Raw genomic sequence first — 17111 nt, 5'->3', positions numbered from 1 at the left:
ATTCGTGACGTCAACGGTACTTTCATTACTAGAGTGATGGCGGACGACGCGACTCGAAAGGCTGTGTCGGAGATCCCGTTGCTAAAGACCAACTCAGGTCCCCGGGATAAGGAACTCTGGGTGCAGCGGCTCCGAGAGGAGTACCTGGCCCTCATCAAGGTGAGACCGGGACAGAAGACCAACAGGAGCCTTTAAACAGAATTGAGCTGGACAGTAGAGCTAACTATCTACAATAGCTAGCCTTCAAACGTTAACGACGTGTCACAAACAGACAGGTCATGACACCAGCTGGATGAACCATGTTACCTAGATATCTACAGAGATACAGACTCGTCGAAACGTCTCTTACAGTAACTGTGACAGACTGAAAAAGATAGATATTGCCACCAGGTAGTTTTTGGAAGAAATGTTGACCAGGGTGGGCTGAGTAGCAGGTAGGTAGCTTACTGTTAGATAACTGTTTTACAGACGGAGTGGCCAACAGTTTGTTAATTTGGCTACTGTTAAGGATTATGTTTAACACTATATGAATTATGTTATTTTTTGTTGACAGTATGTGGAGAACAACAAGGCAGCAGATAATGACTGGTTCCGTCTGGAGTCCAACAAAGAGGGAACCAGGTCAGACCACATACACACAGTAGTAAAGGACATTCAGAGTTTTCAGTGAGGACACACGTGCATAAAGTCCAGCACATGGCCATGAACTCTCCATAGACCAACACTGGCAGTACAATGGATCGTACTGAAGAGCTCAGTGACTTTAAACGTGGTACTGCCATAGGAAATGTCTGTCCTACTACATCTGCCCCCAGGTTAGCTGTAAGTGTTATAATTGTGAAGTGGAAGTGTCTAGGAGCAACAACAGCCCAACTGCGAAGTGGTAGACCACGCAGACTCACAGGGCAAGGCCGCCGAGTGCGTGGCGCATACAAATCGCCTATCATCTGTTGCCTCACTCCCCACAGAGTTCCAAACTGCCTCTGGAAGCAACGTAAGCACTAGAACTGTGTTTCGGGAGCTTCACAAAGTGGGTTTCCATGGCCGAGCAGCTGTACACAAGCCTCACATCAACATGCGAAATGCAAACGTTGGCTGTAATGTTGTAAAGCATGCCGCCACTGGACCCCGGAGCAGTGGAAACGTTCCCCTGACTGAAGAATCATGCTTCACTAATTGTCAGTCAGATGGATGATTCTGGGTGTGTTGGATGCCAGGAGAACACTACCTCCTGGAGTGCATAGTACTGTAAAGTTTGGTGGAGGGGTAATGGTCTGGGGCTTCAGGGTCATCTTAATTCTACAGGATACAAAGACATTTTAGATAATTGAGTCCTTCCGACTTTGTGGCAACAGTTTGGGGAAGGCCCTTTCCTGTTCCAGTGTGACTATGCCCCTGTGCACAAAGCGGGGTCCATAAAGACATGGTTAGACGAGGTTGGTGTGGAGGAACTCCAGTGGCCTCCACAGAGCCCTGACCTCAACCCCACTGAACACCTTTGGGATGAATTGGAACGGTGATTGGGAGCCAGGCCTTCACATCCAACATCAGTGCCTGACCTCAACCCCACTGAACACCTGTGGGATGAATTGGAACAGTGATTGGGAGCCAGGCCTTCACATCCAACATCAGTGCCTGACCTCAACCCCACTGAACACCTGTGGGATGAATTGGAACGGTGATTGGGAGCCAGGCCTTCTCATCCAACATCAGTGCCTGACCTCACAAATGCTCTTTTGACAGATTGAGCACAAATTCCCACAGAGACACTCAAATCTTGTGGACAGCCTTCCCAGAAAGAGTGGTGGCTGTTATAGAGTATATATTTTGCACTATGTGCCATGCTGATTTGGGTTCTGTCAACCGCTCAGTTTTAAGCTGGCTAAGAACATTAGAACAGTTAACAGGTAACTACCACCTGAAGAGGGTAAAATACCAGGCATTATTTTCAAACTGCTCTTACACAGAAACCCTGTCCCTGTCCAGAACGACCACTGCTGATCTTTAAATACACCAGTCATTCCTTTGAGTCACAATACAAGCCTGTTCAAGAACGTTTTGGAGAGACAAGTAATTTGGTTCCTAATGTTATGCAACATAGCAAACGTTCAGTTGAACTCTAGTCAAACTGTGCTGTTGTTTTCAGCTGACCAATCCTGTGTGCTGTTGTTGTCAACTGACCAATTCTGTGTGCTCTTGTTGCCAGGTGGTTTGGGAAGTGCTGGTATATTCATGATCTCCTGAAGTATGAGTTCGACATCGAGTTTGATGTGAGCACACAGACACACTGAACTCTTTCTCTGTCACACACACTTGGACACACTCTCACAAGTACACATTTCCTATAACCCTGTCAATCACTGCTTTCTCCTGATTGGTCAGATTCCTGTCACATACCCGACCACTGCCCCCGAGGTTGCAATTCCTGAATTAGATGGAAAAACTGCCAAAATGTACAGGTGAGAAACACACAGAGACAGTGGCCCTCATTCATTAAACCTCAGAAAACATCTCAGATTCAGGCGTGGGGAGAGACAATCATCTCCAAGTGTGAGTTACAAAACTGTCACACCTCTTGGAAATGAGCGTAGATGTCATTGCAGATTAATGAATCTGATAATGCCGTGGACACGAATGTGCTGGACCTGTCCTTTATTACATATGACACACTCCTAAATTATGTGGGTTTGGCGATCATCAACCTATGAATTGACAGCTTTCAGCATAAATTATAGCCTTAAACAGCTAATAACAATTAGACATTCTCCATGACAATATCAGCGTGGTCACGGAATACTCTCGCGTTTCAGCCCAGAGCCCATGTCCTTTAGAAGAACAAGTTCTGCCATCATTAGGGTAACTGCTCGACCCAGAACCACTTGTTTATTCATCCTCACTAGTCAACTCAGGACCTGTTATCTAATCAAGATGCCAGCCACCGAAATTATAACAACCATTTATGATCCCCAGTTTTTCTAGCGCATTACATAAACAAAGGAATTTCAAACCTTACAAACGCATGAACAAAAGAATAAGAGAGAAAATGCAGCATAAAGTGAAAGGAATAAATCATACAATAAGCTAGAGATACAAACATACCAAAATGTTAAATAACGTATGTGCTATATTCCTTATTTTATGTGATATTATTATTACTATAATTGTGGTTGTAATTACTGAGCCTGTCATGATTGTTGTTTTTTGTGCTAATGATAATGCTTGATTCGCAATATCACAATCAAATTTTTTTACGCTGGTTTACAGTTGTTTGGTCGTAAGTAAACGACAATTATAATATTGATGAATACCAGCTCTGTTGATGAAAAGATTATATGATCATTTTAAGATTAAATGTGATCGTACGCACATTTCATGAATGAGGGCCAATGTTGTGACTGATTCAGGGTGAAATGTTACGCTAGTAATTCTTGTATTGTTGCAGGGGAGGAAAGATTTGTCTGACGGACCACTTCAAACCCCTTTGGGCGCGGAACGTCCCCAAGTTTGGTCTGGCTCACCTCATGGCCCTGGGGGTGGGTTGTCTATTTTTGTAACCAATAAAAAGCTGCCCCTTTGGCAGAATTGATTAAAACAGTTCTTTCTGATGTAATATAATAACTAGTTAAAACCTGTTCTGCCCTTCCTGCACGTCTTCCTGTCTTAGCTGGGTCCCTGGTTGGCTGTTGAGATTCCTGACCTGATCTCCAAAGGACTGATCACACACAGAGAACAACAGGGGAGCTGAGGCCATAGACACACACACACACACACACACACTATACACTGTTAGTGGCTCCATAAGATGCTAAATGGTGTGAATATACCTTCTGTATGATGGTCATGTGTGTTTGGCATCATGTGAGACTCTCAATGGGGGAAGGGGGGGATCTGTAGGCAGCAGCATGAAGTCTTTATCAGTATCTGTGGAGTGAGTGTATTGCTTATTAATCACTGCCCTCTGGCTGTACCAAACTGCTTGGCTGGAGCAAAAGCCGGCACCAGTCAGGCACTTGCAAATCTGATTTAACCACCATCGTCTGTACTTTTGCCACACCTTTTTTGCCACACTTCAATATCTTAAAGTAGTACATTATGTTGGTGTTTGTAGGTTCAATTCTGTTCAATCCCATTAGTCAACTATGTGGCTTTAAAACAGTCTGTCTTCTGTTTAGTCAGGACTGAGAGAGACCGGTTGTGACATGTTGCTACTGTGTCATGTAATAAACCTGTCTGATATCTGTTAAGTGTGTTTTATACATAGAATCAGGAATTAGAATAGACAAACATGTAATTAAAGGTCAGCCGTCCTCCCTGGGTTCTGACATCCAAACACCATGTAGCCATGGCAGAGCTATTTAACGTTTTCATCTAGAATATGAACAATAGGGAATTACCGACAATGGAATGGGCATGAGTGTTGTCGAATAGATGCATCAGTTACCAGTATAACCTAACACATAGCACATAACATGTTAACGTGAATATTAGATTGTGACTCAGACACCTGGGTTCAATTTGAATCCAGAGGCAAAAACTTTAGAGAACTACTAGTGATCCTTTTTGCATCTGTTTTTAATATGAACAACTTATTGGACAAAACTGTTCCATTTTGAATGAACCTGCATTGGTGAATATAAGGTAGTCTACATCCTGTCTGTAGCATAATAGCAATTAACTTACATTTTCTTATGTTTCCATTACAAATATACTTGCGTGTTACAACAGAGACTTTGGAAAGACATTATTTTTTATGAACATTTTTTATAAATAAACCTTTATATTTATATATGTTGGGGAGCATATATATATATATATATATAAAATAATTTCGCTTATCACATAACCGATTTTTCTACATTAAATCCGGGAATTACATGGACCTATTCCAATTAGTTCGTTTTGGTTTTCCTCTACGGCTGCCTTTCTCTTCCCCATTCTGGAACTTTCAGTTATTCTGACACAGCTCACTAAGTTAATATATCTCTACACTGTTATTAGGTAACATTGGTCTCTAAGTTAATATATCTCTACACTGTTACACTGTTATTAGGTAACATTGGTCTTGCATTAAGAAATTCTCTAAAATAAATTATTGGCTTCTAGATATCTCAACATCGTATGTAAGCGTGGTTTTGTTTCCGCCCGGACCACTGTCCTGGTGACACGGATCTGTTTGTGTTTACCGTTTTTGGCGATGCTAATCTTTACTTAACTGTGGGTGATAAAATAACATAGTTTTAATTATCAACATTATTAAACCACCTCAATGTCTCCCTTTATGATTATTACTAATTATAAACAAATGCGTTTTGATGAGCCGTGGTGAGGCGCAGACACGTGTGGACTAGTCACCGCTCTAATCTACCGGGAGGAAACGTGAGTTACTTTGGGAACGTTAACGAAGGCTATTTGATTAAATGATTACCACTTCTATATTACAACATAAAGTCACTGCGATCTACTGTAACTAGGTCAGTGTTCTGTTGACAGACACATGGTTGGCTTTGACCGGGATTGTTTCTTTACTAATTATCGCATATTCACTTATCTACAATACTATTGTGAATAGATTCTTGTAGATTCCGTACATAATAAACATTACACATACAGCCAAATACTAGGAATCAAGAGCTCATCAGATAAATTAGAGGGAGCCTACTGAAAGTGGAAAGCAGATTTACCACTCCTCCCTTTACCTGCCATGTCCACCTGTCCTGACGTTTCAACAGAGTATTGAATCTGTATTGATGGGATTTGAACTTGCATTCTTGTGACTGCTTCCTGTCCCTACAGAGGTACAGAGATGACAACATCAGCAGGTGGGAAGGTGGTGCTTCTGGTAGGAGAGGGAAACTTCTCCTATTCTGCTGCTATGAGCTGTGTCATCGCCTTGGGAACTGATGACATCATCAGGGTGTCTGATGACATTACCAAGGGGAATGATGACATTACCAAGGGGAATGTTGACATCACCAGGAGGACGTATTCAAGGATCACAGCCACGTGTCTACAGACCAGAGAGGAAGCACTACGGCACAATGGCTGCGCCCGCAACATACACACCATTATACACACAGGTCAGAAAAGGTCTGGGGTGTGTGTGCGCGTCTGTGTGTGTGTGTGTGGGTGTTATGATTAAACATTTATTTTATTATGATACCCACATTCACCGCGACCCGATACCAGATAAGCGGATGAAGATGAGATGAGAGACATTCACTTACTGTATAAGACATTGTATTTTCAGTATCCAATCAAATACTCAAACTAGGTACACATATTTTAGCTAGTTATACTGTAGTTGTATTGTTATTATATGGTAGATAAATTATTATTATTATATCTCATTTGTAAAGTGCTTTTCATTACAGAGGAATTTCCTTAAGTTGCATGAAATATATATGGTAAACAGGGCTTGACATTAGCACCCGGGTAGAATTTGGCTGTGGCAGTCATTCTTACTAGCCACTTTGGTGGGTGGAATTCTATAAATCTCTACACAGGGCTTTTGCTGTTGTATAAATCTATATACAGGCTTTTTGCTGTTGTATATGTCTATACACAGGCTTTTTGCTGTTGTATATGTCTATACACAGGCTTTTTGCTGTTGTATATATCTATACACAGGCTTTTTGCTGTTGTATATATCTGTACACAGGGTTTTTGCTGTTGTATATATCTATACACAGGCTTTTTGCTGTTGTATATATCTGTACACAGGGTTTTTGCTGTTGTATATATCTATACACAGGTTTTTTGCTGTTGTATATATCAATACACAGGGTTTTTTCTGTTGTATATATCTATACACAGGTTTTTTGCTGTTGTGTATATCTATACACAGGGTTTTTGCTGTTGTATGTATCTGTACACAGGCTTTTTGCTGTTGTATATATCTATACACAGGGTTTTTGCTGTTGTATATAAAGACGTCAGCCTTCCCAAAATCATGGTAAAACATCAATTTGTGCTCATAAAGAAAATACCAGTGAAACATTGCAGCTTATATGACAGTAGCAGGAATCTTTTTTCATATTGGCAGTGTTTCAGGTGTGGTTTTTCTAAACACAATTGGCTATTTTTAATGGGCTTGGGCAAGTCGATTTTCTCTGGAGTCTGCGGGAGAATCTCTGTTTACTGACAATGTAATCTGGCAACCTTGCATACAGGACTACACAGGTCATGACATTGCCAATATGAGTAACGTCGGAAAAACAAGGGGTTCGTAGTTTTTGTTTTGCCCCAAGCATGTCAAATTCAATAAAACCTAACTTCAAACTACATCCAATCCGCATAACATTTTTAATGTTTCAGGTGACTTCTAGTAGTCTAAAATTACAGATTTATTTAAAGAGAGATTGAGACAAATGAAAATGACTGGTGAAAAGAACATCAGATTAGGGTATGTACTATCACCAAAAACATTAGACTATATATGCAATATACAGGGGAAAAAAAATAAACAATTAACATATTTAAGTCAATAACAATAAAAAGATATGAACTTGAAGACGCTGGATCAGCCTAGTACAACTGAAGGAAGTCGAGAGAGGGAGATTAATGATATGCCGTCACGGTTCGATTGGAATGAGATCTGGGGAATTTGGAGGCCAAGTCAACGCCTGGAACTCATTGTTGTGTTCCTCATCCATTCCTGAAACATTTTGCTTTGAGGCAGGGTGCAATATCTTGCTGAAAGAAGCCAATGCCAAATTCCGTTGCCATGAAAGGGTGCACATGGTCTGCAACAATGCTCAGGTAGGTGGTTCCTGTCAATGTAACATCCACATGAATGGCAGGACCCAAGGTTTCCCAGCAGAACATTGCCCAAAGACTCCAACCTCTCCACAATGGCCAATACCAGAGAGCTGTGTAAGGACATCAGGGATAAAATTGTAGACCTGCACAAGGCTGGGATGGGCTACAGGAGAATAGGCAAGCAGCTTGGTGAGAAGGCAACAACTGTTGGCGCAATTATTAGAAAATGGGAGAAGTTCAAGATGACGGTCAATCTCCCTCGGTCTGGGGCTCCATGCAAGATCTCACCTCGTGGGGCATCAATGATCATGAGGAAGGTGAGAGATTAGCCCAGAACTACACAGCAGGACCTGGTCAATGACCTGAAGAGAGCTGGGACCACAGTCTCAAAGAAAACCATTAGTAACACACTATGCCATCATAGATTAAAATCCTGCAGGGCATGCAAGGTCCCCCTGCTCAAGCCAGCGCATGTCCAGGCCCGTCTGAACTTTGCCAATGACCATCTGGATGATCCAGAGGAGGAATGGGAGAAGGTCATGTGGTCTGATGAGACAAAAATAGAGCTTTTTGGTCTAAACTCCACTCGCCGTGTTTGGAGGAAGAAGATGGATGAGTACAACCCCCAAGAACACCATCCCAACCTTGAAGCATGGAGGTGGAAACGTCATTCTTTGAGGATGCTTTTCTGCAAAGGGGACAGAACGACTGCACCGTATTGAGGGAAGGATGGATGGGACAACCTCCTTTTCTCAGTAAGAGCATTGAAGATGGATCGTGGCTGGGTCTTCCAGCATGACAACGACTCGAAACACACAGCCAGGGCAACTAAGGAGTGGCTCCGTAAGAAGCATCTCAAGGTCCTGGAGTGGCCTAGCCAGTCTCCAGACCTGAACCCAATAGAAAATCTTTGGAGGGAGCTGAATGTCTTTATTGCCCAGCAACATCTCAGAAACCTGAAGGATCTGGAGAAGGTCTGTATGGAGGAGTGGGCCAAAATCCCTGCTGCAGTGTGTGCAAACCTGTTCAAGAACTACAGGAAACGTATGATCTCTGTAATTGCAAACAAAGGTTTCTGTACCAAATATTAAGTTCTGCTTTTCTGATGTATCAAATACTTATGTCATGCAATAAAATGCAAATGAATTACTTAAAAATCACACAATATGATTTTCTGGATTTTTGTTTTAGATTCCGTCACTCACAGTTGAAGTGTACCTATTATAAAAAATTACAGACTTCTACATGCTTTGTAAGTGGGAAAATCTGCAGTGTATCAAATACTTGTTCTCCCCATAAACAAAGGGTTAGGGTTACCCTACAACTCCCATGAGCACTATCTGCATACAGTGTTTGATTCTGGTCCATTTGTGTTAGGCCTATTGCCTTGCACGCCAGTGACCGATGGCGTGAACAAGACAGGCTACGATATAGCACACCATAGCTTTAATCAAATGAAACAACATTTCCCAACCACAAAATGGTGGCTAGTGAAAATGCTGAGTGGCTAGCAACTTTGGAAAACCACTATCCACAGTGGCTGGTGAGCCAAAAATGTTATGTCAAGCGCTGATGGTAGATATACTGTAATTAGACTGTAGATATACTGTAAATATACTGTAATTAGACTGTAGATGTACTGTTGATAGATGCACATTTGCATATCTGTTGAAATGAAAACAGTTAAAACAAACAAAAACTTTCAGTTAAACTACTTATGTTGCTGTACTTTCCAAAATGGAAACTCAGTCTTTAACCAGGAATAGTTTTTAAAATCTGAATAGTCATTCAAGTAGTTTCTCACTACTACTGCAGAATATTTCTGGTTTCTGATCACTTTTTCAACAAATGTAAGTCCTCAGATTAAAGAGCACTTAAATAAGAAAGGCTGCTGGTCTCAACTAACTTGTCTGTGCCAGGTGGGGAGGTGCTGTTTGAGGTGGACTGTACACGTCTTTTGGATTGTCTGCCTGGTCGACAGTTTGACTGTGTGATCTTCAACTTCCCTCACTGCGGTCGGAAGAGTGGTGTCAAAAAGAACAGACTACTGCTCAAACACTTTTTTCTCAGGTGAGACATAGAAATACACAAGGACACACACAAACACACAGTCATTGACTGAGTGACTCATTGACTAATTCAGTGTGTGTGTGTAGCTGTGTGGAGGTTCTGAAAGGTGAGGGGGAAGTGCTTGTGTCATTGTGCAACGGGCAGGGTGGAACTCCAGCAGACCGGCCAATGAGAGAGTGGCACAACAGCTGGCAGGTGATCGCCATGGCAGCCGAGGCAGGGCTTATTCTAAACGAGGTCCGGCCCTTCGACTGGGTGAAACTTGAAGGCTACCAATCCACTGGCTACAGGTGAGACTGACCCTACACCAGATGACATATAGACTGACACTACACCAGATGACATATAGACTGACACTATACCAGATGACATATAGACTGACCCTACACCAGATGACATATAGACTGACCCTACACCAGATGTCATATAGACTGACCCTACACCAGATGACATATTGACTGACACTACAGCACATAACATATAGACTGACCCTACACCAGATGACATACAGACTGTCCCTACAGCACATAACATATAGACTGATCCTACACCAGATAACATACAGATTGTCCCTATAGCACATAAAATATTGAATGATCCTACAGCAGATCACATATAGACTGACCCTAAACCAGATGACATATAGACTGACACTATAGCACATAACATATAGACTGACCCAACAGCAGATAACATACAGACTGTCCCTATAGCACATAAAATATTGACTGACCCTACAGCAGATCACATATAGACTGACCCTAAACCAGATGACATATAGACTGACACTACAGCAGATAACATATAGACTGACCCTACAGCAGATAACATACAGACTGACCCTACAGCAGATGACATATAGACTGACCCTAAAGTAGATAACATATAGACTGACCCTACAGCAGATAACATATAGACTGACCCTAAACCAGATGACATACAGACTGTCCCTACAGCACATAACATATAGACTGATCCTACACCAGATAACATACAGATTGTCCCTATAGCACATAAAATATTGACTGATTCTACAGCAGATAACATATAGACTGACCCTAAACCAGATGACATATAGACTGACACTATAGCAGATAACATATAGACTGACCCTACAGCATATAACATATAGACTGACCCTACACCAGATGACATATAGACTGACACTACAGCACATAACATATAGACTGAGCCTACACTAGATGACATACAGACTGTCCCTACAGCACATAACATATAGACTGATCCTACACCAGATAACATACAGATTGTCCCTATAGCACATAAAATATTGACTGATTCTACAGCAGATAACATATAGACTGACCCTAAACCAGATGACATATAGACTGACACTATAGCACATAACATATAGACTGACCATACAGCAGATAACATACAGACTGTCCCTATAGCACATAAAATATTGACTGACCCTACAGCAGATCTCATATAGACTGACCCTAAACCAGATGACATATAGACTGACACTACAGCAGATAACATACAGACTGTCCCTACAGCAGATAACATACATACTGACCCTACAGCAGATGACATATAGACTGACCCTAAAGTAGATAACATATAGACTGACCCTACACCAGATAACATACAGATTGTCCCTATAGCACATAAAATATTGACTGACACTATAGCAGATAACATATAGACTGACCCTACAGCATATAACATATAGACTGACCCTACACCAGATGACATACAGACTGTCCCTACCGCACATAAAATATAGACTTACCCTACACCAGATGACATACAGACTGTCCCTACAGCACATAACATATAGACTGACACTATAGCAGATAACATATAGACTGACCCTACAGCATATAACATATAGACTGACCCTACACCATATGACATACAGACTGTCCCTACAGCATATAACATATAGACTGACCCTAAAGCAGATAACATATAGACTGACTCTACAGCAGATGACATACAGACTGAGCCTACAGCAGATAACATATAGATTGACATTAAAGCAGAACACACCCCAGTCATGGTGTTAAGTTTACTATGAATTTGATGTATCACCAATAAGATGTTATAGTTTGTTTTTCTTATGTGCCTGCTGTGTGTCAGGAGCCAGGATAAGTGTTTTCATGATGTGTTTCTGATGTGTTGTGTGTCAGGGGCCAGGAGAATTGTTTCCGATGTGTTTCTAATGTGTTGTGTGTCAGGGGCCAGGAGAATTGTTTCTGATGTGTTTCTAATGTGTTGTGTGTCAGGAGCCAGGATAAGTGTTTTCTTGATGTGTTTCTAATGTGTTGTGTGTCAGGAGCCAGGATAAGTGTTTTCTTGATGTGTTTCTAATGTGTTGTGTGTCATGAGCCAGGATAAGTGTTTTCTTGATGTGTTTCTGATGTGTTGTGTGTCAGGAGCCAGGATAAGTGTTTTCTTGATGTGTTTCTGATGTGTTGTGTGTCAGGAGCCAGGATAATTGTTTCTGATGTGTTTCTGATGTGTTTCTGATATGTTTCTGATATGTTTCTGATGTGTTGTGTGTCAGGAGCCAGGATAAGGGTTTTCTCGTGGAGCTGGGTCTGACTCACGTGTTCAGTCGTAATGTGCTTAGCAGCACCCCCCAGAGGAAGGAGATGACACAACATTCGCTGGGAGAACTCGCGCTGACATACCACATTCCAGCTGAACTGTCGAACTACATTGACAGGTACACACATACTGAAGTATACGCAATCATATTTAAATTGTATTTGAATACTATTTAGTGTACTAAGGTACAACATAAGTAGTTCCAAAATAATACAATAACTACTGTATACTGCTGTTTTGGCTTTTTCTATACCCAGTTTTGTGGCCCCTCTTGTTACTTATTACAGCCTTGTTTCCAGCGCTTGACATTAACTTTTTTGCTCACCAGCCATTTTTTGTTTCATTTGATTAAAGTTGACTATGATGTGCTACAGCGTCTTCACGTTCATACATTTTTATTGTTAATGACTTAAAAATGTTAATTATATATTTTTTACACTGTATATTGCATATGAAGTCTAATGTTTTTGGTGAAAGTACATACCCTAATCTGATGGTATTTTCACCAGTCATCTTCGTATGTCTTGCAATCTCTCTTTAAATGAATCTGTTTCACCTGAAACTTTAAAAAAAAAAAATATGCGGATTGGATGTAGTTTGTTAATAACGTAAGGTTATTACGTTTTAATGAAATATTTTGACATGCTTGGGTGCAAAAGAAAACTAGGATCACTTGTTTTTCTGACTTTACTCATCTTGGCCATGTCAGGACCCATGTGGTCCTGTATGCAATATTGCCAATTTCATTAGCAGTAAACTACTATTGCTGGCAGTAAACTACTATTGCTGGTGTTTCTGGCATTAAATTCAAAATGGCCATGTATTTTTCCAAAAACAAAACCAACAATTTATACAGTTGTCCCTGTCCTTGTCCATCTGGACATGCTTCTGACCTGGAATAGGTTTTATAGACTCTGGACACAGCCCACATGCATTTACTAAATATTACAACTTGTACACAAAATGTTCACCCAGCACAGCCAGGAGAGTACTGGTCACCCCTCCGAGCATGGTTCCTCTCTAGGTTTCTTCCAAGATTTCTGCTCCTTTTAGGGAGTTTTTCCTAGCCACTGTGCATCAACACTGTTGTTGTTTGCTCCTTCGGTTTTCAAGCTGGGGGTTTGTAAAAAAACTGCTGATGTAAAAAGAGCTTTATAATTTATTTGATTGATTAATTGATTGATATGTTGTGTTTGTACTATTTACAGTTAAATATATGGATAAATAATCAAATTTTTGCATTCTACAACATGGTTGTAGAATTATTAGTATTACTCATTAGAGTTATTAGTACTACTGTTAGTGTTACATATTGGAGGTATTAGTACTACTGTTAGTGTTACTTATTGGATGTATTAGTATTACTGTTATTGTTACTTATTGGTGGTATTAAAACTACTTTTAGTGTTACTTATTGGAGGTATTAGTACTACTGTTAGTGTTACTTATTGGAGGTATTAGTATTACTGTTAGTGTTACTTATTGGAGGTATTAGTACTACTGTTAGTGTTACGTATTGGAAGTATTAGTATTACTGTTATTGTTACTTATTGGTGGTATTAAAACTACTTTTAGTGTTACTTTTTGGAGGTATTAGTATTACTGTTAGTGTTACTTATTGGAGGTATTTAAATACTATTTAAATACTATTTAAATGAGCTCTGCCATAAAACAAGGCTAATGCTAATTCCCAGTGTGCACCGCAGGCTGTTTACACACTCACATTGTGGTAATTGAATTTGATTTGGATTAGCGTGTGGCAAATAACTTATGAAAATGTAATTGTATGAAATTGAATGTAAATTGTATGTAAATATAGCAGACACTATAATCCAATTACTTCTCTCTCTCCAGGGGGTTTCTCTCCACTAGTTCTGTCCATCCAGTCAGGTTGGTTCAGGACTTCCTGGTTCAGGCCCTGGAAGTGGAGTGGCTTGTCTCCATAGTTGCAGAGCCCCTCCCCCTGCTCATACGCTCCTCCCCCCAGAGACTAAAAGCCTGTTGCCCTGATATGCTAGACACAAGCGCACACTGCTACTGGTTACACCCCACTCACACACCCTCAGAAGCGCTCAAACACACACACACCCTGGATGACTTGTTGACAGACACACACATTGGGTGTCCAACTGGTGGTGAAGGTGAAGAGGATGGTGAAGGTGAAGAGGATGGTGAAGGTGAAGAGGATGGTGAAGGTGAAGAAGATGGTGAAGGTGATGGATACGTGCTGCGTCCTTCTCTTCTGCCTCAAATGGAGGAGATTCTGAGAGAAAAGGCAAAACAGAGGGAGGAGAGGAAGGAGGTTCTGCTTGGTGCAAGTGGCCTGGTCCTTCAGAGAGTTCCCATTGGTCCCTGGGCCCTGCCTGCTTTCCATCAGCTCCTCCTCCGTGGCCCAGGTCCCAAGGCCTCTCAGCCAATCCCAGCCCTGGGGCAAAGCTTGAAGCGCCTACTGGCCCCCTACGGGGTCTGCCAGGCCGATGAGCAGGGGTTGGTGTGGCTGACAGCTAAACCAATGGGACGACTGGGCTGGCTGTGGGCTGATGATGTCACGGATGACATCACTGTGTGTCTTAACCTTGACCTCCTGGCATCACTGCTTTACTCTATCCCAGACTGGCGCCTACTCTGGTCACCTGACCACCGCTTCCTCAGTCAATTCCTGCACCGCCCGTTTCCTGGGCAACCATTCCGTCCTTTCTCCCTGTTTCCACTAAGCTTTGTGTATGACATCAGTTTCTGGGCGGGGCCAGACTGGCATGAGGCAGAGTTTCATGCCTTGGTCAGAAAGGCCAGTGGAGAGACTGTGGAAGACATGACCCTGATAGACACCTACATACCCAACACACACACTGACCTGAGAAAAATCAGCTACTGTTATAGACTCACCTACCGCTCACACACACACGCACTTTCACACACACACGCACTGAAACTCCACACACAGCTGCAAAGCTTGCTTTCAACATGCATGCATCTGATTGTCAGGTAGTGTCTGACTGTGTGTGTGTTTGTTTATGCCTGTTTGTCTGTCTGTGAGATTGTTGCCCACATAGCAATTTTATCTCTAAGACTAGTTGTATGAATAAAGGATTTTTGCTTTCTCTAGTAAAATGATGTATGTGTGAATAAATGTCTGGATGCTTTTCTACGGAGATACAGCAATGCATGTGGGCGGGACAGTGGGTGGGACAGTATGACACTAATAATAGTAAAACCAATCAATCATGCAGTTAAGCTGTTAGTGTCATTACATTTTCCATTATAATGTATTTACAGACGGGTGACAAATTGAAAGGGAAAATCTTTATAATAAGGGATTTATGCACTGAAACTCTACTATAATATCCCTGTGTGTAGTTCTACTATAATATATCTCTCTATGTAGTTCTACTATAATATCCCTCTCTGTGTAGTTCTACTATAATATCCCTCTCTGTGTAGTTCTACAATAATATATCTCTCTATGTAGTTCTACTATAATATCCACCTCTGTGTAGTTCTACTATAATATCCCTCTCTGTGTAGTTCTACTATAATATCCCTCTCTGTGTAGTTCTACTATAATATCCATCTCTGTGTAGTTCTACTATAATATCCCTCTCTGTGTAGTTCTACTATAATATCCCTCTGTGTAGTTCTACTATAATATCCATCTCTGTGTAGTTCTACTATAATATCCCTCTCTGTGTAGTTCTACTATAATATCCCTCTCTGTGTAGTTCTACTATAATATCCCTCTCTGTGTAGTTCTACTATAATATCCATCTCTGTGTAGTTCTACTATAATATCCCTCTCTGTGTAGTTCTACTATAATATCCCTCTCTGTGTAGTTCTACTATAATATCCCTCTGTGTAGTTCTACTATAATATCCCTCTCTGTGTAGTTCTACTATAATATCCCTCTCTGTGTAGTTCTACTATAATATCCATCTCTGTGTAGTTCTACTATAATATCCCTCTCTGTGTAGTTCTACTATAATATCCCTCTCTGTGTAATTCTACTATAATATCCTTCTCTGTGTAGTTCTACTATAATATCCCTCTCTGTGTAGTTCTACTATAATATCCCTCTCTGTGTAGTTCTACTATAATATCCATCTCTGTTTAGTTCTACTATAATATCCATTTCTGTGTAGTTCTACTATAATATCCCTCTCTGTGTAGTTCTACTATAATGTCCCTCTCTGTGTAGTTCTACTGTAATATCCCTCTCTGTGTAGTTCTACTGTAATATCCCTCTCTGTGTAGTTCTACTGTAATATCCCTCTCTGTGTAGTTCTACTATAATATCCCTCTCTGTGTAGTTCTACTATAATATCCCTCTCTGTGTAGTGGCATTACAATAATGCACAAGCATCACGGTCATCAGTGATACCCAAAAAGAGCTGAGCCCATCTTTCCCTATGTTCCACTCCTCCCCCCCATTTAAAACGATTGCTAAGACAACTGCTACATGTCAACAACCTTGTCTTTTATTTCCACAGAGCACAGAATATACTCTGTGATGTGCTTCGGGTCCCTGCTCTTATAAAAATAGCAATGCTGACTGTTTTAAGTACAAGCTAGGACCCAGTATCTCTATTCCTGTGTTGATTAGAAATAGAAGGAATCTTGAGCATGCAACCCATAAAGTAAACTTGTCTAATCTGTTAACTGTAACACGTCAACCTACTAGTCCAGGAACCCCTATTATATCTATTAA

General features: G+C 41.1%; 2 protein-coding genes across 2 annotated transcripts; both read left to right on the top strand.

Moving 5' to 3' along the window:
• Window positions 1-24: 24 nt before the first annotated feature.
• Window positions 25-4240, top strand: ufc1 (ubiquitin-fold modifier conjugating enzyme 1). Its single transcript, NM_001303802.1, is given in 6 exon segments — window positions 25-159; window positions 554-621; window positions 2207-2270; window positions 2383-2459; window positions 3443-3533; window positions 3665-4240. Coding segments are annotated over 6 exon segments (504 nt in total). The 5' UTR covers window positions 25-36; the 3' UTR covers window positions 3746-4240.
• A 659-nt stretch (window positions 4241-4899) lies between these two features.
• On the top strand, window positions 4900-15516 carry fdxacb1 (ferredoxin-fold anticodon binding domain containing 1). The gene is made up of 6 exons (XM_010863702.5): window positions 4900-5376; window positions 5794-6077; window positions 9678-9828; window positions 9915-10118; window positions 12365-12526; window positions 14263-15516. The coding sequence occupies exons 2-6, from the start codon at window positions 5804-5806 to the stop codon at window positions 15395-15397; spliced, it is 1926 nt and encodes a 641-aa protein (XP_010862004.2). The 5' UTR covers window positions 4900-5376; window positions 5794-5803; the 3' UTR covers window positions 15398-15516.
• Window positions 15517-17111: the final 1595 nt, after the last annotated feature.

The sequence above is a fragment of the Esox lucius genome, chromosome 7 (genome assembly GCF_011004845.1).
Source record: "Esox lucius isolate fEsoLuc1 chromosome 7, fEsoLuc1.pri, whole genome shotgun sequence".
NCBI lineage: Eukaryota > Metazoa > Chordata > Actinopteri > Esociformes > Esocidae > Esox > Esox lucius.
This window is presented reverse-complemented; position numbering and strand designations above follow the sequence as displayed.